At 39.0% G+C, this 24901-nt stretch overlaps 1 protein-coding gene across 3 annotated transcripts in view; it reads right to left on the bottom strand.

Annotated features, from left to right (window-relative positions):
- AMFR (autocrine motility factor receptor) overlaps positions 1-24901 on the bottom strand; it is a 43302-nt gene that overhangs the window by 17648 nt on the left and 753 nt on the right. For all 3 annotated transcript variants that reach the window (XM_087420233.1, XM_087420234.1, XM_004431621.3), the window contains exons 2-8: positions 16113-16205; positions 12866-13030; positions 10896-11048; positions 8585-8625; positions 8294-8426; positions 5924-6057; positions 4744-4854 (exon numbers count right to left, since the gene is read on the bottom strand). In XM_087420233.1, coding sequence (XP_087276359.1) covers positions 4744-4854; positions 5924-6057; positions 8294-8426; positions 8585-8625; positions 10896-11048; positions 12866-13030; positions 16113-16205 — 830 coding nt within the window. The remainder of the gene's footprint in view (positions 1-4743; positions 4855-5923; positions 6058-8293; positions 8427-8584; positions 8626-10895; positions 11049-12865; positions 13031-16112; positions 16206-24901) is intronic.

Below are 24901 nucleotides of genomic sequence, written 5' to 3'. Positions count from 1 at the left end.
AGCAATTAGGCAAGAAAAAGAAATAAAGGCACCCAAATTGTCAAGGAAGAAGTAAAACTGTCTCTATTTGTAAATGACATGATCTTATATATAGAAAACCTAAACAATACACATACACACAAAACAAATTAAGTAAAGCTGCATAATACAAGAGCAACAAGTAAAAATCAGTTATGTTTCTATATGCCAGCAATAAATAATCAAAAAAAAGAAATTAAGACAACAATTTCATTTACATAGTCCAAAACAATAAAATAGCTAGGAATAAATTTAACCAAGGAGACGAAAGACTTGACAATAAAAACTATAAAAGATTACTGAAAGAAATTAAAGATGACCTAAATAAAAGGAAAGACACCCCATGTTCATGGAGTGGAAGACAATATTGTTAAGATAGAAGTAATCCCCAAAGTGATCTAAGATTCAGTGTAATCCCTATTCAATTCCAATGGCCTTTTTTGCAGAAATGGAAAAGCTGATCCTCAAATTCATTTAGAATTGCAAGGAGCCCCAAACAGCCAAAACATTATTGAAAAAGTTAGAGGACTCACTCACCACTTCCTAATTTCATACCTTACTACAAAGCTACAGTAATGAAAACAGCATGGTACTGGAATAAAGATAGACATATGAACCAATGCAATAGAACTGAGAGTCCAGACATAAACTGAAACATCTATGGCCAATTGATTTTGACAAAGGTGCCAAGACCACTCAATGGGGAAAGAATAGACTCTTCAACAAATGGTGTGGGGACAACTGGACAACCACATCAAAAGAATGAAGTTGGACCCCTACCTCACTTCATGTACAAAAATTAACTCAAAATGGATCAATGACATAAATATAAGAGCTAAAGCCATAAAATTATTAGAAGAAAACACAGGGGTAAATTATTCTGACCTTGGATTTGGCTGGAAATGATTCTTAGATTTGACACTAAAAGTATGAGCAACCAAAAAACAAAAATAAGTAAACTGGACTTCACAAAAATTAAAAACTTGTGTGCATCAGAGGACATCATCAAGAAAGTGAAAAGACAAGCTACAGAATGAGAAAAGATACTTGCAAATCATACATCTAATAAAGGTTTAGCATCCAGAATATATAAAGAACTCTTACAACTCATCAACAAAAAGACAATCCAATAAAAAAATGGGCAAGAATTGGAATAGACATTATCCAAAGAGCATATACAAATGGCCAACAAGCATGTGAAAAAATGGTCAACGTCATTTATCATTAAGGAAATGCAAATCAAAATCACAATGAGATACCATTTCATACCCATTAGGATGGTTATTATCCAAAAAACTGAAAATAACAAATATTGGTGAGGATGTGCAGAAATTGGAACCCTTGTACACTGCTAGTAGGAATGTAAAATAGTACACCTACTGTGGAAACTGGTTCCTCAAAAAAGTAAATGTAGAATTACCATACGACCCAGCAATTCCACCTTTGGGTATATACCCAAAAGAATTGAAAGCAGGGTCTCAAAAAGATATTTGTACAATCATGTTCATAGCAGCATTATTCATGATAGCCAAAAGGTAGAAACTACCCAAATGTCCCTCAACAGATGAATGGATAAGCAAAATGTGGTATATACATACAATGGAATATTATTCAGCCTTAGAAAGGAATGAAATTCTGACACATGCTACAACATAAATGACGTTGTGCTAAGTGAAATAAGCCAGACACAAAAGGACAAATATTGTACTATTCCACTTATAAAAGGTACTTAGAGTAGTCAAATTCATAAAAACAGAAAATAGAATGGTGGTTGCCAAGCGCTGGGGGGTGAGAGGAATGGGAACTTGATGTTTAATGGGTACGGAATTTCAGTTTGGAAAGATGAAAATGTTCTGGAAATGGATGGTGGTGATGTTTGCACAACAACGTGAAAGTACTTAATGCCACTGAACTGTACACTTAAAAAATAGTTAAAATGGTACATTTTATGTTATGTATATTTTACCACAATAAAAAATTACATTTGAGAATTATCACTCAAAAACAAAAGAAAAACCACCACAAGGGGATACCACTTTCCACCCACTAGGACGGCTATAATAAGAACAACAGAAAATAATAAGTATTGTTGAGGATGTGAAGAAATTAGAACCCTCATACATTGCTGGTGGGATGTAAAATGGTGCAGCCGCTGTGGAAAAGTCTGGTGGTTCTTCAAGAAGTTAAACAGAATTACCATATGACCCAACAATTCCACTCCTAGGTATCTACCCAAAAGAATTAAAAACAGGTACTCAAACAGACACCTGTTCACAAATGTGATAGCAGCACTATTTGCAATAGCTAAAAAGTAGAAATAACCCAAATGTCCATCCATGGATGAATGGATAAACAAATTGTTTAATTATTATAAAATTATTTAAATTTAGCCATAAAAAGCAATGAAGTACCCATACACGCTACAACTTGGATGACTTTGAAAACTTCATGCTGGGCCGGCCCTGTGGCTTGGTGGTTAAGTGCGCGCGCTGCGATGCTAGCAGCCCGGGTTCGGATCCCGGGTGCGCATTGAGGCACCACTTCTCTGTCCATCCTGGGGCCGAGTCCCACATACAGCAACTAGAAGGGTGTGCAGCTATGACATACAACTATCTACTGGGGCTTTGGGGGCAAAAAAATAAAATAAATAAAATCTTTGAAAACTTCATGCTAAGTGAAAGAAGCCAATCACAAAAGATCACCTATTGTATGATTCTTTTTTCTATGAACTGTCCAGAATAGGCAAATCCATAGAGACAGAAAGCGGATTAGTGGTTGCCAGGTGATGGGGGAGGGAGGAATGGGGAGTGATGACTTTAATGAGTATGAGGTGTTATTCTGTAGTGATGAAAAAGTTTTGAAACTAGAGAGGAGTGTGCAAGTGGTTGCACAACATTGGGAATGCACAAACTGCCAGTGAATTGTACACTTTAAGATGGTTAATTGTACGTTACGTGACTTTCACCTTACTCAAAAAAATTAAATCCCAAAACTAATCTAATCATGTGCTTGAAACCATTTCTTCTGGGCTAAAATACATTCTTTGAGTTATTCTTCCCAACTGTCTCCAAGCTCCTTTGGGACTAACTGAAAGGTTTTTGAGAAATATGTGTGAATTCTCTGGTCTTCCTATCTCAACAGTCAGCACCACTATCCATCCAGTTGCACAGCTGCAAAACCAGGAGAATCCCTGACACCTTATAGTCCTCACATTCCCACAGCCAGTCTGACACCACGTGTTTCCTCACCCTTCTCAAATACGTCCACTTCTCTCCAACTCCACTTCTAGCACCACAGTCCAAGCTACTGTCAACGCACACCTGAACCACTGCAGCCATTACTAACTAGGGCCCCTGATCTTTTCAAGCTGCAAACCTGATCCCTAACCCCTACTTTAAAACCTTTAACGGCTCCTCACCCTTTCCAGTGGCCCTCAAGCCCCTGCAGGGCCTAGCTCCTGCCTGCTTCTCCTGCCTCAGCAAACACCTGGGTTCTCTTTTAGTTCCTTCAACACACCACACTCCCTCCTGCAACAGAGATGTTCCCTCTGTCTCAAATATTCTTCCGCCTGATCCCTCTTTTTGCTACTTAACTCCTACTCAGCCTCAAGAGTCACCTCCTCCAAGTTTGAGTCAGATCCTTTTGTTACAAGCCCTCGAGAACCATGTTCCTTGTCTGTAGAGCACTTATCTCAATTTACACTTACAGACTCCTAAATGTGCCTGGTTAATTTATGTCTGTCTCCTCCATTAGGATGTGAGCTTTGTGAAAGCAGACTGTATCTGTTCTTTTTATTTTATCCCCAGAACCCAACACAGCACCCAGCACATAAAACATATGTCAGTACATTTGCTGAGTTCCTGATACCCCAGACCACCAAAGCCCTTCTAATATTAAAAAGGAGACGAAAAATGATTTGGGAATATAAAATCAGGAGAGGAAGATTAAAGGTGTAAAGATTAAAACTTTCTCAATATGCAAAACTGACCACAGATGGAAAAGGCCAAAAGATATCTGAAGGTCCATCAACACCAAAAACGCCCACTCTATAGACAGAATGATTTAGGTTAAACAGCCAGAGCCCCTATGAGATCTCTAAAAATGAATAATGTGAGGCAGCAAAGACTGCAACTCAAGGAGACAACAGGACTCCTGGGAAAGGACTGAGCCTGTTCCACTGACAGATCTACTCCAGTCTTGGAGGTTTTCAGAATATCTTATTTTGTAATCACTGATAACACAGTCACAGTTCTCCTGGACTGTTTGGTGTTCCTGGTCCAGTCCCCCTCTCAGCCCACTTCCCTGGTGCATGTTTTTATGTTGCTTTTGGGCATGTGCAAAATGCAAAAATATACATTTTCTTGCTCCAATTACAGAATAAGCTGTTTGAAAGCAAGGATTCCCCCGTTCCTTTCTTTTAAATCTTACAGGCATATTTGCTATACCTCAGAACTTAAATGGAGAAGGAACATGAAGACAGCTAACTCACCCAGAAATTAAGATGGCAAATTGTGAGTGGGGGACAGCCCTGCCATGTAGGGAAAAGGCTGAGGGATAAAGGAGGACACCCCAAAGCTTCCCACATCACTCAGTACCAGCACCATGGCCAGTCTGGGGTAACGTCCCCACTCCTCTGCTAGGATTTGTTTTGAGCATGGGCACAAAAAGCACCCACGTGCCCTAGACAGAACACCAGTCCCATGTGGCCCTTCACGAAGCTCCTACTTGTGGAAAAGGTGTCCACAGGGCAGCTTCCTTGCAGCCTGCATGGAGTCCCAGCAGATGGCACAGTCATCATTATTGACGGCCAGCTCCTCTGGAGTTGCAACTGCAAACCTGTAAAAAAAACACAACGCACCCAGCAGGGATCTCTGTCAATTCACATATACTGAGCCACTTTATAGACCTTACCTTTCTAACAGCACAGCTACAGAGGAACCGTGTTCAGTAAAAAATTTCCAACCATCAACATTACACTTGCTTTCTCTTCATAGCCTATCAAAGAGCCAGTAAGAAACTTATACAGCCATGCATCACTTAATAGCAGGGATACATTCTGAGAAATGTGTCGGGCGATTTCGTAGTTGTGCAAACATCATAGAGCGCACCTACACAAACCTACATGGTACAGCCTACTACACACCTAGGCTATATGGCACTAATCTTACGGGACCACCATTGTACATGCGGTCCATTGTTGACCAAAACATTGTTATGTGGTACACTACTGTACTAACTTTGTCTTAATAATGGCTCCTGTTAGTGATGAGTTGAAGGAACACTTCTGAGCAAATCAGAGGAGTTAAGACCCCCAGAGGGCCAAACTGTTTCCTTGGACACAAAGAGGATACCCATCAACCTCACACCTTCAGGCTTGGTTAAGCCTCAAGTTGGCAAGTGAATGCCTCCTTCAATGAGGTTAAGAGTGTGAAAGAGTGTGTGTGTATATGTATGTGTGTAAAGACGCATGTGTTAGGAATAAGTGAGACTCATCTTCATAAAATAAAGAGGGCAGAAGCCCAAGGAAGCTTCCATTTAATAATAATGATGGTAAAAACAATGACATAAGAAGAAGAACCTAACATTTACTGGGCACATACAACGGACCCAGTACTATCTAAATATTACATGTGTCATCCCACGGAACCCTCCCAACAGCTCCAGGAAGAAGGCTCTGCTGTCACCTCTAGAGAAGCAGCAACTGGAACACAGGCAGCTAAGTAAACTGCCCAAAATCACGTGGCAACTAAGTGGGGATTCACACCCAGGCAGTCTGAAGCCAGAGCCCATCCTCGTCACCATTCTGAGAACAGTTTACAAAAGTAAGTTCTCATTTAATCTGGGGTCTGTTATTCTTAAAGACTCAAACGAGTAAACTTAGCAACGTCAAGTAGCGCTCACTTACCTGGCTTCCATGTTCCCAACCACACGCAGGTAGTTCTTGTGCCGGCGGATTCGACGCTGCACCTCATGGAAGAGGTAACGCAGCTGCATGAAGATGACCAAGCTGGCCATTGACAACCAGATGTTGCCGAACAACTTAAGACGAGGGGAAGAGAATAAAACACACAACAAAAATGAACGTGGACTTGGGAGTGATGACAGCGAGGTGTGCACCAGAAGCTCTTACTGCTGGCGAAGGTGAACTGAACGACCGTTCAGGAAGCAGGTGCACACATTTATCTCACTTTCTACACAACGTACATGCTCTTTGGCCTAGTCATTCTATCACCAGCAATCTTTCCTGAGAAACTAACCAGAAATTTAAAAGCTTTATGCAAAAAGATGTCCATCCGAGGGGCCAGCCTGCTGGCGCAAGCGGTTAAGTGTGCGCGCTCTGCTGTGGCAGCCCGGGGTTCGCAGGTTCGGATCCCGGGTGCACACCGATGCACCGCTTGGCAGGCTGTGCTGTGGCGGCATCCCATATAAAGTGGAGGAAGATGGGCATGGATGTTAGCCCAGGGCCAGTCTCCCTTTGGCAAAAAGGGGAGGACTGGCAGATGTTAGCTCAGGGCCGATCTTCCTCACAGGAAAAAAAAAAAGAAAAAAGATGTCCATCCATGCAATTATGAAAAAGAAAATCAGGAAATAACAAAACGCCCAGTACAGGAATAGTTAAGTTGTAAACTCATATAATGTAATATTATATAGTCATTAATTATATTTATTATAAAATATAATTACAAATTAATGTTATATTTTATATATAATATTTTTGAAGATTAATTATATGGGAAAATAATATTTGTTAATTAAAAAAAGCAGGATAAAACTACCTTAAAAAAACTAATACTGTGATTTTTTTTTTCTTTTTTGCTGAGGAAGATTGGTCCTAGGCTAACATCTGTGCCCATCTTCCTCTACTTTATATGGGATGCTGCCACAGCATGCCTTGATAAGCGGTGCACAGTCCACACCCAGGATCCGGACCCGTGAACCCTGGGCCACCAAAGTGGAGCACACGAACTTAACCACTACACCACCGGGCCAGCCCAACTAATATGTGATTTTAAAAAATTATGTAAAGAAATGAAATAGCAAAGCACCGAACATAATCTAAATAACCCATTATAGGAGTTGGTTAACTAAATCATCACACATTTATATGGTGGAACTTTTATCTTGAAGGCATAAAATGGTTTAGAATTGTTGCTAGCACAGGAAAATGTACGTAATACATTAGCTAAAAAAAACCTAAACCATATGTCCAAAATATGATCTTAATTTATGAAAGTATATATTTGAATATATGAAGAAACAGTAAATACAACAAAATGTCAACAGTTATCTCTGGGCATTTGTTTGGGAGGGGGGGTCTCTTTTTTTTTTTTTTTTAACAAAAGCTATACATTTTTTAGGTATGTTTTCAAAGCTACTTTCAAAAAGTAGACTGAGAAATGTGCTGTGTCTAACCCTAATAATTTTTAAATGCTACTTTGATAGGCTTATAATTTAAATAAATTGCCCACCAAATACGTTGATTCTCATCATTATTAGATCACTGAAGTGCTAACCAATGAAGCAGGTTTCCAACATTGTAATTTCTTGTACACCAAAGTAATATATAAACAATGAAGTAGGAGGAATTAAGTATAAAGACTTTGTGTTTTGTTTTTTTTTTGGTGAGAAAGATTTGCTCTGAGCTAATATCCGTTGCCTATCTTCCACTTTTATTTTTTTTGCTTGAGGAAGATTAGCCCCAAGCTAACATCTGTGCCAATCTTCTCTATTTTGTATGTGGGTCACTGCCACAAGGTGGCTTGATGAGTGGTATAAGTCCATGCCCAGGATCCAAACCTGCGAACCCAGGCTGCTGAAGCGGAGCACACCAGACTTAATCACTACAACACAGGGCTGGCCCCTAAAGACTTTGTTTTTAACTACAAAGATGGAAAACTTATGAATCAATGAAGTAGCTCACACTGCAAGAATTCCTATTACCATCTACAAAGTAACTGCTAAATGTGAGAAGCCACAGAAACTATGGAGAGAGGTAGTCCCTTAATTTCATGCTAAAAGAATTATCTATTGACTTGGTAGCAGAAATCTCTCAGGAGACTTAGCAAATTCCTTCAGAGCTGGGCACCTGCCAAACTGGTTCCACAACACTGCTTTAACCCCAGTGGCAAAAGGGGGGGCAGGGGGGCGCAGCTTCATTAGTTTTTATAGTCTTTCAATGGTTCATCCACAAAAGTTTCATTTGTTAATGTACTAACCAGGCTCCTGATTCTGAAAAACTTAGCTCTCTGTTAGAGGCCCTTCTGAGGAAACGTACCAACATGTGAATGTGGTGCATGAGGTCCAGGGACAAGAGAGTGAGCTCCATGACAAAATCTGTGTAATAGACATACGTCCCCTTTCCTTCCCACGTCCCTTCATGGTTGAGGTCCCAGAGGTGAATTACATATCTGCAGTGAATAGAGAAAAATAATTTTAATAATTTACTGTTACAATCGAATTTGGTTTAAACATGATACAGTAGAGTCACATTTTTATATTTTAGACATATCTTAAAATCAACTGTATGAGTACACCTCAATCACCTCCCTCCTCAATTTCTACTCACCGTAAAATCACATGAGCAGTCCTCACTGTCACAAGAAGAGACTGTAAAAAAAGAGACGTATTTTTTCTTTTTTGTAAAATTTAGGATTGCTCAGGCCAAACTTACTTTACAAAATGATGAAAGACAAACGTTTCTCAGTTCAACTAAAAAGCAAGTTGCTCAAGGGGTAGGGGATGGGGGAATTGGAGGAAGGTGGTCGAAAGGTACAAACTTCCAGTCATAAGACAAATAAGTCCTGGGGGTGTAATGTACAGCATGGTGACTACAGTTAACATTGCTGAATGGTATACTGAAAATCGCAAAGAGAGTAGATCCTAAAAATTCTCATCACGCCTTTTTTTTCTATCAATATGAGATGATAGATGTTAATGAAACTTATCGTGGTAATCCTTTCATAATACACGTGAGTCAAGTCATTATGCTGTACACCTTAAAGTCATTATGCTGTATGTCAACTATATCTCAATAAAACTAAAAGGGAAAAAAAAGCAGGTAGTTCAAGTTTACCAACCATTTCATTTCATCTGCTTCAAATTTCCATGGAATATTTTCATGACCTAGAAACCCAACTTTTATTTGAGCCTTTTCCTGTTAATAGGTGACAACCAATTACACCTGTCCATCTCCTGGGGATGCCTTCTACAATCTTGAGGTTCATTCTAGTAGTTTGATGATCACTTCTATTTTATACAGTATTAAGTCACCATTTTATACAGCTTTAGATACCTAAAAGAGTGTCTGAATACCTGGTACAAATACCTGGTGGCCCTACACCCAAAGGATAGTTTAGGTGCTACCATCCTAGATACAAGTACCTGCTCTCTATGTAACTCTTTGTGCATTCCCTTTGCATACAGAGAAGAAAAGAGAACGAAGGAAATAAAAAACAAAATAAGCCCCTCATGGTATTTTGCATTATAGAAACTGATATTAAGAAAAATTTCCTCTTAATCTACCAGTATAGAACTGTTATGTTATTTATGTTTGAGATTAGGAAATCTCTATTTATAAATGGAAAATATTTTACATAGAAGAGAAAAACTATAAATATAAAAATATGATTTAGTTCAAAATATCAAATCTATAACATGATAAATTACCTTAAAAGAATAAATAGTAATGAGCTAAAATAAAAATATGCACTACAGTATGACCCAATAGCCCTAATTTAAATGTCTTTACTTTTAGGTGTACCTTTTTCAAAGTTTGGCCTAATAGTAATTAAAAGGTAGAGAACCAAAAAAGGAAAACACAGAATCATTCGAATGGTGATTTATAATAAAATATATCTAAAGCAAACTAATTAACTTAAGTCACTGTAAATAAAGTTGTAAATAACATTTTTTTCAAGAGGAAATATAGCCGTATACCTTTCATACATAGAAAGTAGTAAACTAGGATTGCAAATGTTTTTATTAAGTACTTACATGATGTTCCTTTTCTAATTTTACTTACATTACTATATTATACTCTGAAATGAATGCTATTAAGCAAAATTTTAACCCTATTCTAACAAATTCCCAATTAATAGTTCAAACTTAGTTGTGTTTTGATATAAGCTAATTAGCTTCAGTATATTATTTCATTTTTTCCATTAATAATAGCTATTATGGGCAAGATAGAAGTATTTTGCCTTTGGCCTGAGGAAAAAAGCAAATATGACCACTGAATATAAAGATATACAAAAAATTTTGATTTCTATTGAACAGAAATGGGTATTTTTCGAAAGATTTAAAAAGTAAATTTTAAAATATACATGAATATCTCAGATTATTCTTTCAAAATAATGAATATAGTTTACAACCTATATTATTCTGTAAAAGCTTAATTTATGCCCTAAGAAAACCAATTACAGAGTACTTGCTTATTAATCATCACCAATCATGTTTATAACATCTTAAGGGGAAGAGTCACAGGACTCAGACTGTACCACTTGTCACTCTGGAACCTTAAGCAATTCACTTCACCCTCTATGCCTGCTTCCCCACTCATAAATAGGAATATTAAAATGAGTCAATACATGTAAGGTGTTTAGAATAATCCTCAGCATATAGTAAGTACTATATAAATGTTGGCAAAAATAATTACTTTTTATTAGGTTGTAGCAAGGATTACATGCAATAACACACACGAAAGCATTTGGTACCAGTACCCAACACAAAACAAACCAACTCCAAAAACACTTGTTTAAATGAAAAACCAAATATCCATCAGTCACTTCATGGGTGAAAATCATCTGTCAATAATCCTCTAGCTTCCTTGAAAAGATACAGGAACATAACCACAGCAAAAACCCGTGTCTGCCTCTTACCTCCGCGGCCATGAAAGCCAGTGTGTGCATCCCGTGGGTGTAGCCTGTGACACAACAGACAACCGCTAATCCACAGCAGGAGAGCAGCATAGCGACCAGCAGAGACAGAACTCGGCCGTGGCTACTCATAGGTGTGGTGGGAGAAAAGGAAAGCTGAAACACACAAAACAGGAGAAGGAAGCTCATTCTTCTTCATCGCAGTGTTGAACCTCACTGAGAAACTCAAGGTTAATCTCGCTGTCTTTGCCTGGGGATCTGTGCTTAGCTGTATGGCCGAATGCAAAGCCCAGAAATGGATCCCATTACTAGATGGTCAAAACTCTCCACCCAACCTAAATATGAGTAGGAGCAGATATTCAGAGATCTTTATCATTTGATTTATGAAATATAACAACACACATTATACTTTCATCTCAAATTCTCAAGGATCCTCCTACCACTGGGATTATAAATCTCTAGAAGCAAGTTTCCAAAGGTCTGTAATTCTCTAACATTCAACAGGATTCAGGACAGCACCACGTTATGTTGTGCTTCTTCCTCAATCTTGCTCTAGCCCTCCTCTCCAAAATTCACTTGGAGGACGGTCCTAGGTCTGCTTGGGGCTAGGACAACTGAAATGTAATCCAGGTGCAGACTTATTATAATGCCATGTTAATGGGATACAAGGGGAAGCAAGAGCTTGGAAAAGATAGCCTGGAGCTGTGACTCCTGAGCGGGAGGGAAGGTGTAGGTAACAAACCAGTTAGGGAGGTTAGAAGCTCCTGTTCTGGAGCAGGAATGGGGCTGAACTGTGAAACAGCTAAAGGCTTTGAGACTGAGATCAGCTCACACAGAGGTGCAAGGACCACCTAGTCCACGAGGACTAGGTAAAGAAAGTGGCACATAAGGCTCAGGAGTGGGTTTAACTGAGGGGCAGGATTGCAGGTGCACATTTACCTGGGATCCCTGAGACTAGTTCAGGAGCACTAATGAGTGAGGGTTCACCTGCACAGCTCTGATCTGAAGCCAAGAGGCAGATCTTGCACCCAGACAGAAAAGGATTCACTTCTCCTGGGACCATGGAAGCCAAGAGAGGTAATTCAGACCTCACCCAGGGGTAGAAACAGTGTAAACCAGTCAGAAAGAAGAGCTCCAAGAACCAGAGTAGGAAGGGAAAAAATAAAAGGAGACTGGAACAGAAAATACCTGGACGAGACCAGCTTTTATTCAGTTTATATATTAAGGTTTCCTTGCACTGTGATCAAAAGTTTGTGTAGGCGAACTGACCCCACGTGGGCTGTAGTAATGTAATACACTACTGGGTAGGGGAGGAAACCTCTCTAGAAGACATTGATCCTGCAGTTCTTGGCTGCTGCAAAATGTTCCTCAAGAAACAGGTGGTGGGTACAGATCCAGGAGCCTTCCCCTGGAGAGCTACCCTGAACACGCCTGTTACGGCTCATTCATGTTACAGTAGCCCCCCTCATCCACGGGGGACATGTTCCAAGACCCCAGTGGATACCTGAAACTGCAGATAGCACCAAACTCTACATACACTATGTATTTTCCTATACATACACACCTATGATAAAGTTTAATTTATAAATTAGGCACAGTAAGAGATTAACAACAATAACTAATAATAAAATAGAACAATTATAACAATATACAGTAATAAAAGTTACGTGAATGTGGTCTCTTTCTCTCTCAAAATATCTTATTGTACTGTACTCACCCTTCTTCTGACGATGTGAGATGATAAAATGCCTACGTGATGAAATGAAGTGAGGTGAACAACGTAGGCATTGTGACACAGCGTTAGGCTACTACTGATCTTCTGACGATACATCAGAAGGAGGAGCATCTGCTTCCAGACTGCAGTTGACTGACACCGCGGAAAGTGAAATCACAGATAATGGGGGACTACTATACACATTTCAAACCTGGCAAACGTGTGACTAAGCAAGCAAAGAGCTTGGCTAAAAACTCACGTATTCAAATCGGTCCTTGCAGAGCTGAACCATCAGATGCAGAAACACAAGTCCTGCAAACCAGAGGCACCACATAACCACCTCTTCCACAGTCTGGACATTCAGCACACCAAAAATGAAAATGAACTTGTAGAAAATAAAATTCCAAAACTTGTCTTTGAGGTGCTAAAAGGAAAAATATTTATAAAAGTGAGTACCTTTCCACCTAACCCATTTAAGAGAAGTGAACATAACAAAAACTGGCTTCTATGGAAAAAATATTCTATACTGAGCTTTCTCAGGAAACAGAAGGCAAGGAAACAAAAACAAACCCTCTGAATAATAAAGATAAGACACCTAGAAAATAATCTATAGACTCTGAATTGTAACCTCAGTCAGTTATGGAATCTTAGCCATTAAAAGGGGAATGATATTAGTCTAGTACCTTATGTATTAAGAAATAATACATATACTTCCAAAGCAAAATAAAAAGAATAGTGAGGGCTACAAGTAGCATTTTTAATACTTCTGTTCTCTGGATTCTAAAAACAAACAATAGAAAGGATCAAATTTTTTTTTTTAACGTCCTTCAGATTAAAAAATAACGTATGCTCATTTGCCAGCCCATAATCAATACCAAATGAAAAAGTACAAAAAAAAGTAAAACAAAAATGCCTTAACATTTTTATGCATTTTTCTAGTCTTCTCCCTATGTGCAAAACATTAATTTTTGTACACTGCTTTATTTCACTTATCATATTGTGAGAACCTTACAATGAATATTCTCTGAGTATACCATTTTAATGGTTACAGATGGATAATGAAATTGTTTTTAACTTTTCACCATTCAGAATATGTTGCAATGAATACCTTTGTATAAGTTTCTATTTCTTCAGCATTATGGAATCAAAAGCACAAATGTTTTTATGGTTTCTAATAAGTAACATCCACCTGATATCCAAAGAAGCTGTATAAATGTACACTCCCACGAGCAGTGTGTAAGTGTATCTGCTTCACTGTGCTCTCTCCTACACTGAGGACTTCCCGTTTGAAAAATCTTTACTATCCTGAAGAAAAGGGCAATGAGCATCGTCTAGCCAACAGATATTAAAATAGACTATCGTGCCAACTACAGGAGTTGTGAGAACTGAGTGAGAGGATAAGGATGAAAACATGACTTCTAAGTATACTTTTATGTATAGTTTTGAACCACGTAAATGTTTCACAAATTCAAAAAATTAAAACAGAAAAAAAGCAAACGAATAAAAACAGAAATAATTAAACCTAAATGTGTAACAAACTGATAACATGACTACTTAAAGAATTATTTTGAGAACTTTTACACACTGTACTCTGACTGTACACCCTTTGTACAGAGAACAAAACTAGGAATCCTTGGTGAATGTCTGTTTCCAGATCTGGGGCAGGTAAAGCACAAGGTGAAGCTAGGACATCTTGTGCCCTGGTTTTGGATCTGCATTCCGCCACCTATTTGCTGTGTGACTTCGGGCAAGTCACTTAAGATCTCTGTGCTCTGGTTTTCCCATCTATAAGATGGGTCTTATAACAATGGCATATATCTCATCGAAGGGTTGGGAGAACTAAATAAGTTAATATATGTAAAGTGCTTAGACAAGTGCCATAGTAGGCATTAAGGCATTTAAGCTTAAAACAAAATTCCTTGTTCTAAACCTCCACTTAACAGTTTGTCCCATTTTAGGTATTCAGTGTCTTTGCCTCTAGCATTACTCTATTTCTTGAACTTTAAGCACCCACAGAGCAAACTCATATCAATTCTGTAGAGTTCTAACTCAAAATGCTGCTTAATAAATGCTACTAGATGACATCAGTCAAAAAATAAGTCATCACAGAACAGCATGAAAGATGTGATCTGTACTGAAAAAACTGAAAGTGGAGTTGAGTAACAAGTGTGCCCATTATAATTACCTCTAGGTATTGTAAAAATCTCTGTAATATTCCAAGGCTATTATGTTTTCTGTAAATTTTGAACTAATATTTAACATTTTAGGACAAAGAAAGCAGTATATAAGGCCCACTGGTGCCAGATCAATCCACCAGCCATTAGATGGCTTGCCTGGCCTGACCAATTTCTGGCCCATCGTCAAAAGTTCTTGAAGAATAAAGAAGTATCAAAAGGAGCCTTTGTATCCTACTGAAACACTCTACACTCTCCTGACCCCATCTGGGAGGCTTCTGGAGTTGGTATTTTGGAGAAAGTGCTGCATACTCACTAATGAAAAATCTCTGGGAAGACAAACAGTCCTGCTCAGAACAGCACAGAAGGGCTCGACCACACCGTAATTGCATTTCAGCTCTAAACTAGGACCTTGGCTGATGTGATAACAGGAGACTTGGGTTCAAAGAGTAGGTAAGGAGTGAAGCCATTGTTGTACTTTTAATGTAGAAGGTTCTTGTGTCTTATGACTGGGATAAAATAAAGTAAAATACAGTTTTGCTTGTATGTTGTTGTTTTAAAGGCCAGTTCTAAATTCCTATTTTAAAACACACCATTCTACACTCTATCCACTAAAATCCTTGGGGAACTGCCAATCCGTATAGTATGCTTGTGGCATAATTCCTTAATGAAGGCATGTCCTGCTCATATATACATTCTGAGAGTAATGTTCAAACGTCAGACTATCTCACCTGAAACAGCAACAAGTCACCTAATTTTCTGCTTGTAAAACGCTGAATCTTAATTTACTTTTCCAAAAGGAAAAATTAAAATCTCAGTAAATTGCTTTGGAAAAGAACCCATATTCTAAAGAGCGATATTTATGATTATTCAAACTAAAACAAACCTGTGCTTCTTTAAAAACTACATCATAAAAGTCATGGGAAAAACAGCTACGAAGAACAATATTGAGACAACTTGGCTACATTGAATATGGACTGTGGATTATATAAAATATTTTATCAATGCTAAATTTCTTGATTTTTATCATTGTGCTATGGTTACATAAGAAAAGGTCCTTGCTCTTAGGAAATACATATTGAAGTATTTGGGGGTAACAGGATATCATGTCCACAACTTACTCTCAAATGGACCAGAAAAAATACGTATATATAAATAAAAGGCAAATGTTAAAGCAAGTGGAAAAAATGTTAACTGTGAATCTGGGAAAAGGAAATGTGGGAGTTCTTCATAGTATTCGTGCAACTTTTCTGTAAGTCTGAAATTACACCAAATACAAAGCTAAAAAAAAAAATCTGGTCACAAGAATCCCTTCTAGATGTCTGGACTTACCTGTCTCTCGCTCACTCGAAGAGGGCCAAACACAATACATTGGATTAGCTTGGCCACCAACATCAGAACACAGCAAGCAGTATTTACTAGAACCTGTACAGAAACCAAAGAAAGGAAGTTTATTTCCTCCTGTTTAAAAATAAAAGCAGCTCTTAAATTTTATATTAGGAATTCAGCCATCATTTCTAATGACTGAGTCTTTCCAGTTCTCTACCAGTACAAGGTAAGTAATATTTGAAGGGGCACACTTTCATGGGTGGTGGGATAGGGATGAGGAGTGGGGAGGGGAGGCATCAGCTTACCAGTTAATTCACAGAGCCCTGTCCTAGTACGTAGCCTCTAGTAGGCCACCTTCCCAGTCAGACTTAACTCCACTGTGTATAAACTTCGTACTCTACGTCTAAAACTGTATGCACCTTATAAACCATAGGTATTTCCTAGGTATATCATTTCCTACGTTAAAATTTTGATACAAAACTTTTGATAGAAATCTTTGAAGAAAACTTTTCTAGCAAATGAAGTTATCACAAATCCAGCACCCAAATATCCTGCCCTGCCCTGTCAAATAAATAAGAGGTGGGGAGAGGAATGGTCATAAAAAAGTCACAAGACCATGAAGAATTGAGAACCAAAATATATATGTATTTTTTTAAAGAAAATACATTTAAAATATACTTTTTTAAAGTAAAATAAAATATATATATTTTAAAATGTATTGGGGCCGGGTTGGTGGCATAGTTGTTAAGTTCATGTGCTCTACTTAGGCAGCCCAGGGTTCATGGGTGCGGACCCCGGACGCGGAGCTACACACTGCTCCTCAAGCCATGCTGTGGCAGTGTCCCATATACAAAATAGAGGAAGATTGCCATGGATGTCAGCTCAGGGCCAATCCTCCTCACAAAAAAAAAAAAAAGTATTGCAATGGGACAACCTGCCAACCAAAAGATACTCTAGGCATGGTGTTGGCCTTAAAGTAAAGGTTCTGCGGCATTAGAGCAGAGTGGAATTGAGAAACCAGGAAGAAGAAAGAATAAAACTGGTAGGAGGGGCTGAGAACTGAAAGGCAACCATGACACACCAATGCAAAACCAAGGCCTTCTTCAACAGGAGGTACGACACTTTCTTTTTTAAATAATTGAGAGATGGATATCCTTACACCTAAACAACAAATCTAATGCTTACAAAATGAAAGAGTAGGCTGCCCCTGACCAAGAGGCTAGTGTGGTACATCACACTACTGATGTTCAAATGATTTTGAAGACTCTGCATGACCCAAAAAAGCCAAAAGGACCTTGATAAAGACAGTAAAGATGACTTTTAGTTAAAGCCAATGAAAATGAACACCAACTTAATGTAAAGGCTGCTTCAAACTTCGATTCACTATTGCTTACAGGAAGGTGGCCATATTCCTCTTCCCAGGTCATTCTTCCCTCTACTTCTAAAAGAAGCAAATGATATTTTAAAAAAAGGAAGGTGATGGAAGAGAGTAATATAAGAAAGCAAGCTAGGGGCGTAGGGGTTAAGTGCGTGCGCTCCGCAGGTTCGGATCCTGAGCACACACGGACGCGCCGCTTGTCAGGCCATGCTGTGGCAGCGTCCCACATAAAGTGGAGGAAGATGGGCACAGATGTTAGCCCAGGGCCAGTCTTCCTCAGCAAAAAAAGAGGATGATTGGCAGATGTTAGCTCAGGGCTGATTTTCCTCACCAAAAAAAAAAAAAAAGAAAGAAAGAAAGCTCCCTAAGGTCTCTTCAGGTTCCCCTTAGTGTCTTACACCACACATCCCTTTCGTAGAACACATAGTGGCAGCCCCAATTCACTGTGAAAAGATTAAATTATGGTTAGTTCTATTCTGCCTGTCTAATGTGGCAAGGAAGTGTGATATATATACACTTTTTGTCCAACCCTGGGAAAGATCCACCCTACGCTAACACCTGTTGCCAATCTTCCTCTCTTTTTCTTCCCCCTCCCCAAATTCCCAGTACATAGTTGTATATCCTAGTTGTTAGCCCTTCTAGTTCTTCTATGTGAGCCGCTGCCACAGCATGGCTACTAACAGACAAGTGGTGTGGTTCCGTGCCCGGGGACCAAACCCAGGCCGCCTAAGTGGAACACACTGCCGAACTTTAACTGCTGGGCCATCACGGCTGGCTCATGATATATTTTTTAAGAACTGAAACAAAAATAGTTTTGCTGAAAAATGAAAGTGTTCTGGTAATTAAATCCTTCAAATAACCAGTAAAAAATCCAAATTAGTTATCCAAAACATCCTATATCCCTAACTTATGACTCCCTGTGGAACAGCCCTATTCAAATCGTTCCCACAAATAGCTTAGAATACTAATTTTTAAGGACATGAAACAGATGTTAAAAAGGCTCATCTTCACTGTGCTCTACACAGTCAATGGGAACCTCAGTCATGTTAATCAAGAAAAACATCGTAAGACAAAACCACAACCACAACCCCTCGTGCCACATCCCCCAGCTGAACAGGATTTTTCAAATCAGCCAAACATCCCCCAGCCTAATAACAACACAATTTTGAAAAAGAATCCTTCCTATTTTTGCACGTAGGTATACGAAATAAAGAAATAAATTCAACACATTTAGCACCTACTTGTTCACGGGATATGGGAGGTTAAGAGAAATGAGAGAGATCTGGACCCCGCCCTCAAGAACTTTCAGAATCTACAAGACACAGAAGCTTGTGTCTAGATGGTTGGTAAGCATCTCACAGACCAAGCAGGCTGCTGTGAAAGCAATGGAGGAGAAAAATCAAGTTTAGGGTGGCTTAATCACTCCTCTACTCAACACAGCATTCTCCAACATCTTGGGTTACAAAACAAAAAATAAAATATTATGTACTATTTCTCAGTTAAACTTTTTATAAAAGTTTTTCTAAGTTTAAAAATAAGGCTTAAGGGCCGGCTCCATGGCTTAGCGGTTAAGTGCGCGCGCTCTGATGCTGGCGGCCTGGGTTCGGATCCCGGGAGCGCCCGGAGGCACCACTTCTCCGTCCAACGCGAGGCCGAGTCCCGCATACAGCAACTAGAAGGATGTGAACCTATGACATACAACTATCTACTGGGGCTTTGGGGGGAAAAAGCTGAATAAATAAAAATCTTTGAAAAAAAATAATAATAAGGCTTAAATAATTAGTATCTTTGATTTACAAAAAAGAAAGTGAAAGCTTCTCATAATCCCATCACCCATCAATAACCTTTCTTAATTTAAAGGGAAGACTTAAAAATTAGCAAGGCTAAGAAGGAAAAAAAGGCTTGAGAAAGTATACTGATGTTAGAAAGGAAATTTAGGTAAAAAGTAAGAGACAATCTTTTGTGAACATTATATGAAAGCTAAAGCTACACAGGATTGGAAGCAACTAAAAATTATTTTAAGATTAGGTACAAAGTGTTTTTAAAATACCTTAACAATTATTAATAACTATTTACTCTATGTCTATTTATAGAAAAATGTCGTCATTTCACAAACACTGTGTTGTTCCAATAAGGATACAATAAATTCTCAACTTTAAAATTGACAAAGGCTTGAAAAACTGCAAATATGGAAAGAAGCATAATCGTGGCATTCCTCATTTAAAAGCAAATCCCAAATCAGATCCCACTAGGTCACCAAGGATATTCTTACAGAAACAACACTTCAGCCCAGATTTACATCCAGAGAACCAGGACAAACCTTCTCACCTCCAACAATCAGAACGAGGCTGGCTTCCAGCAAAGCTGGTCTGAACCACCACTTTATCCAGGCAGACCACAGGAAAAGTTCTAAGTTCATTTCATCTGCTCTATACAGCTAACTAACTCTTCCTTGCAGGCAGAATTCAAACTTAAATGTACGTATAATGAGTTCACTGGAGCACTATTTATAATAGCAGAAAAATGGAAAACAATTAAATGCCCATCAGGGAGATAGTTCAATAAACTATAAAACAGCCATTCACTGGAATACAACGAAGCCAGGAAAACTAACTCACAGCTCTATATTTACCAGTGTAATATGGAAACTTCAAGATAATTTGTTCACTGAAAAAGAACAAAGTGTAGAAATGTGATTCCTGTGCTACCTTCTGTGTAAAAAAGATAGTATATGTATACATACACGTTTGTAAAACATGTAGATGGGAACTGTGTCAAGGACTTGATCAATCTGGATATTGCTTAGTCTTCTACTTAACGCCAGCACTAATTACAATAAACCAGTAATGGCCACTTCTGGGGGAGAGAAGCAGGTAGCAGGCAGAGAGGGAGATTTACTCTTCACTGTATATCACTTGTGTACTTTTTGATTTTTGTACCATGAGCATGCATTATTTATTTATTTAATTAATTTTTTTTAAAGTTTAGAATCTATTAAACTAATCTGACCAGTTCTGAAATTCCACATTATTTTTCTCATCATATGATGGGAGACTGATGAGTAACAAACCAAAACTAGATGGCCTGAGTCCCAAGTTAACCCGTTACAACACACAGTATTTCTAATATATTAAAATACTTCAGAAAAGTCTCACATCTATAGCACTGTAAAAATTTTAATATTTTTTTTAAAACCTCACCAAATGCCTTTATCTTTTATTAGTCTGCACAAAATAAAAACAAGTTTTGCTCATCCCTGAGCAGCCCGTAACAGAATAGGTCAGATAGCAGTGCCCAAGGAACCCTGACTTTAATCAAGCTTAAAGTCATTCCCTTTACGCCAAGGCCCCATAAGAAAACTTCCCTCCCAGAATGGTTCTACTGTTCTACTTGAGAAAACAGAAACTAAATTCTAAGACAGTTCGAGGCCTTTAAGGAAAAGAGACGAGGGTGGTAACAAATGGCTTAGCCACGTTTATCACTGTGTAACCCTGGAGGTATTTTTGATCCTGTAAAATGCTGGCCACTAATGAGGCATTATTTATGAGCATGTGATGAGATGTGGCTAAACTACCAGGAACTGTTTCAAGGACATGATCAATACGGATATTTCTTAGTCTCCTACTTAACACTAGCACTAACTACCACTCCCCACACACCATTTGTCTGTCTCCTACCTTTAAAGACAGCTGGAATATGTTACCTCCACAGGTTCCCAGTGACAAGTAAAAAATGCCAATAAAATCAAAGATGCATACTCCCCCTTATTACATCGATGATTGTGTTCCTCTTTTCACAATAAGAGGGAAATAAATGAGATTATGTACACAAAGCACTCAGCACACGTCTAGCAAGCAATCGAGTAGCAGTCTCCTTCCCCTTCACCCTGAAGATTTTCCCTATATTTTTAAGTTGTTTATCTAGACTTATATCCCATTATTTAGGAGTTTAGTCTTTTTCTTCAGTTGCCCCAACATTTCTGGAATTAACATTTTTCTCTAATCTTCTTTGGAATATTCAACTCATAAAGACTCAAACCTAGTAAATTACTTTCAGTTTTGAAGTTGTATAATTATGTGAAGATGGGCTCTTTAAAGCAGGAGTCAGCAACTTTTAATCTAATGGGCTATCAGTAAATATTTTAGGCTCTGTAGGCCACAGGCTCTCTGACACATAGTTTTCTCTTTAAAAAAAAAAAAAAAAAAACTTTAAAAATGTAAAAACCATTACTAGTTGATAGACTGTACAAAAACAGTCCAGGCCAAAGAGGCCACTACAGTTTGCCAATCCCTGCTCTAAATGGTCAGTTCACTTTTATCCATTTTCACTTTTGGTGATTTTTTTTTTCCCTGAGACTTTTATTTAAATTATTTGACCTACATATAATTAAGTCAGAACCTTAACACTTTTTTCATATTTCTATCTCTTCATTTTACATGTCCTGCTCTTACAATTTTAGAGGAAAATCCATAGAAAAGAAAAAAAAAAAACAGAAAGGAGAAAGTAATGAAAATGAACAAGAATAGAAATGGAAAAGCCAAAAACATTTGCACAATTCAAAATGATGAAATGGATCAAGAGATAATTTAATGGAAATGATATCTGAACAATGTAAAATAAGCCTGGAAATGAATAACAAAATAAAACCTAATCTAGAATGACTCTTTAGAAGGAAAGTTCTAGAAGACATGAAAAAACAAATGATCGTGTCAAACCTAGGTATTTGTTAGTGTGAGACACCTGGAGCCTCCCCTCTAACCTGTTTTCAATGTTCATGCCAGAGGGCCACCTGGAGAGACTTCCTTGGGGGGAGGAGGTTTTAGGTCACTACATCTCCAGGCCTCTTCCCATTCTACATAAATCCATCTTCCCCACTGCTGCCACAGGCTGTCCCCTGAAAACAACATTTCATCACGACAGCCCCTCTTCCCCTCCAATCCCACCTAAACCCTAGGGCCCAGAAAGTAATGTCCACACTCCTTAGCAGAGCAGGCAAGGTTTATATAATCTGACCTTCACCCCACACCCCATCTCCTGCCTATTCAGTTTCTCAACCATTAGTGTGCCTAAAATCACCTAGGACATTAATCAAAATGAAGATGCCAAGGCTCCAGCCTTCTCCCTGAAATTGATCCCCAGGTAGAGCCTGAGAAACAACATTTTACAAGTATCCCAGGTGACAATGAACCAGGTTGCCAGAGGTCCACACTTTGAAAAATACACTTTCAGAGGGGTTGCTCACCTCTCCCTTTCTCTCACAGCAGGGTCACTTCCCCCATCTCCTGTGACTCCTGGGTCTCCCCTTCACCTTCCCAACCTCACTCTTAAATGAAAGGATCCAATGTAATTTCAATTTAACAACCCACTTTATGAACCGCTCTGCACTGTGCTCTCCCCTGTCCTCCATACTCCAGTCTGAGCTTCACATGCTGTTTTCTCTACCTGGAATGCCCTTTGCTGCTTGCTGAGACCCTTCCCACCTTCCAAGGCTGGGTTCAAATATCACCTTCCATGCATCCTTCCCTGGGCATCGTTTTCTCTTTCCTCCAAACTCCACCATATTTTCTTTATATATCTACTATCATTTATCGAATTTTGCCTTATTTGTATATGGATTGCTTTGAGAGTAGGGGGAAAGTGTTCACAGCCATGCCCTCCAGAGTGCTCCAAATAGTACCTTTGAGGGTTTCGAAATGAGTTTGTTAACCAAAAACCTCTTGAGATGCTATCAGACCCATACTAATCTAAACTGTGCTCTACAAAGATAAGTTTTAGACATTCCAATACACCAAATAATAGCAGCCAGATTGCAAACTGGCCAAAAGATCAGCTTTTGTTTTGTCTTGCTTGGTTTTAAAAAACTGAATCTGAATGCCTTCGGACAGAGAGCAAAACAGATCCATTTTGACAAAGGCCCCACCACATATTCACTCAATAAAGCTATCCGTCAGCCCACGGAGGAAGGCCTCTGAGATTGTGATTCCTACTCAGCTAGTGAAGCAGAAACCATGTAATGGGTGCTGAGGGTCTGAGAAACCAAGGAAGGCCACGATGGAAGCGTGAAAACCAAGGAGGAAAGATGGAAGAAAAACAATAAGAAGATCAATTGAGAAAGGAAACAGACAGGAAGAAATGTCAAACTTGCATGAGGCAAGTCCTTTACTGAAAAAGCTGGGAAGAAAAGGAAACTTTCTTAAAAGTAATAATTTTCACAGAAAAATCAACAGGCCTTTATGTAATATTTTATGAAGAGCTGTTAACCTTGGAATTTGAACGTGGGTTTTGTAAAAAGAAACTCCGAGGGAAAAAAAAATCACGAATCACTACTAGTAGTTGTTATATAAATACTATAGTGGTTCCTTCTCAAAGGCTTATTCATATCTTATACTTAAAAAAATATGTCAAAGACTACATGATGATGTTAACATCTGGCAAAAACCCTCTTCACATCACTTTAACTTGTTTACCTGCTTAAGTCAAACACAAAAATAGATCTGAAATTAAACAAGAGATGGGAGTTGAGTTCTTTCACTTTTACCGTCTTCAGTTCTGTAAGGTCCAACTTCACAGCAGCCGAGCACCCGAACCTCACCCTCCACTGCCTTCCACTAATCTCTTCATGAGAAGGACCAGGAGACTTAATCCACAGCCCACGGAGTCCCTAAATCCCACTGCTTCCTGATGAAGCACAGTGGGATTAATTATTACAAATGAGTTGTATATCATTCTATATACTTGGAATACTAATCTCAGTCATTTACAGCCTACTCTCCACCCCAAATGGGCACTCTCAGGAGGGGACAAGACTCAAGACGCCACAGTATATCCAAGCGACACACTTCAACCTTGCAGCAACTTTTCTGATCACTGTAGGGTTTATATAAAGAAGCATTTACATTAGGCCAAGGCGGAAGCAAAGTTCTTTAGCCAAAATACTCCTGATCTGCCCCGCCTGAAATTATCCGTTCTAATCAGCGAACCCAGCATGTCTGCCTTGTAAAGGCTGCTTTATCGTGCATTGACAGACGAACTGGAAACCTTGTTTTAAAATGGATCACCAAAAGGAGAAATCCTGAGTTAAAATGATGAGTGTTTTGCTGCCTTCAGACATCAAAGGAAACCGTGACGAATCACCAGGTGAGAGCGGCAGGAGAGGAAGCACGGTCTGCAGGTTTGTTTGACCCAAAGAGGACAATCGCAGGCTAAACGACAAAAAAGTGGTGGGAGACGGCCTCTCTCCGAATAGGAACGTCCAAATGCCTAAATGCTCCCAGACTCGACCCCGAATTCCGGCTGTGCCCTCTCCTCTCCAGGGGAAACCCTACAACACTGCCGTGCACGACCGGGTCAGAAAGGCCTGTCAGCTTCCCTCCACCAGGGAACACAGCAGCGGGGCCACTGACCCGCCGGGCCC

The sequence above is a fragment of the Ceratotherium simum genome, chromosome 30 (assembly GCF_057802395.1).
Source record: "Ceratotherium simum simum isolate JZ-2026a chromosome 30, ASM5780239v1, whole genome shotgun sequence".
NCBI classification, from domain to species: domain Eukaryota; kingdom Metazoa; phylum Chordata; class Mammalia; order Perissodactyla; family Rhinocerotidae; genus Ceratotherium; species Ceratotherium simum.
The sequence above is the reverse complement of the archived record's forward strand: the minus strand, read 5'-3'. Positions and strand labels throughout refer to the sequence as shown.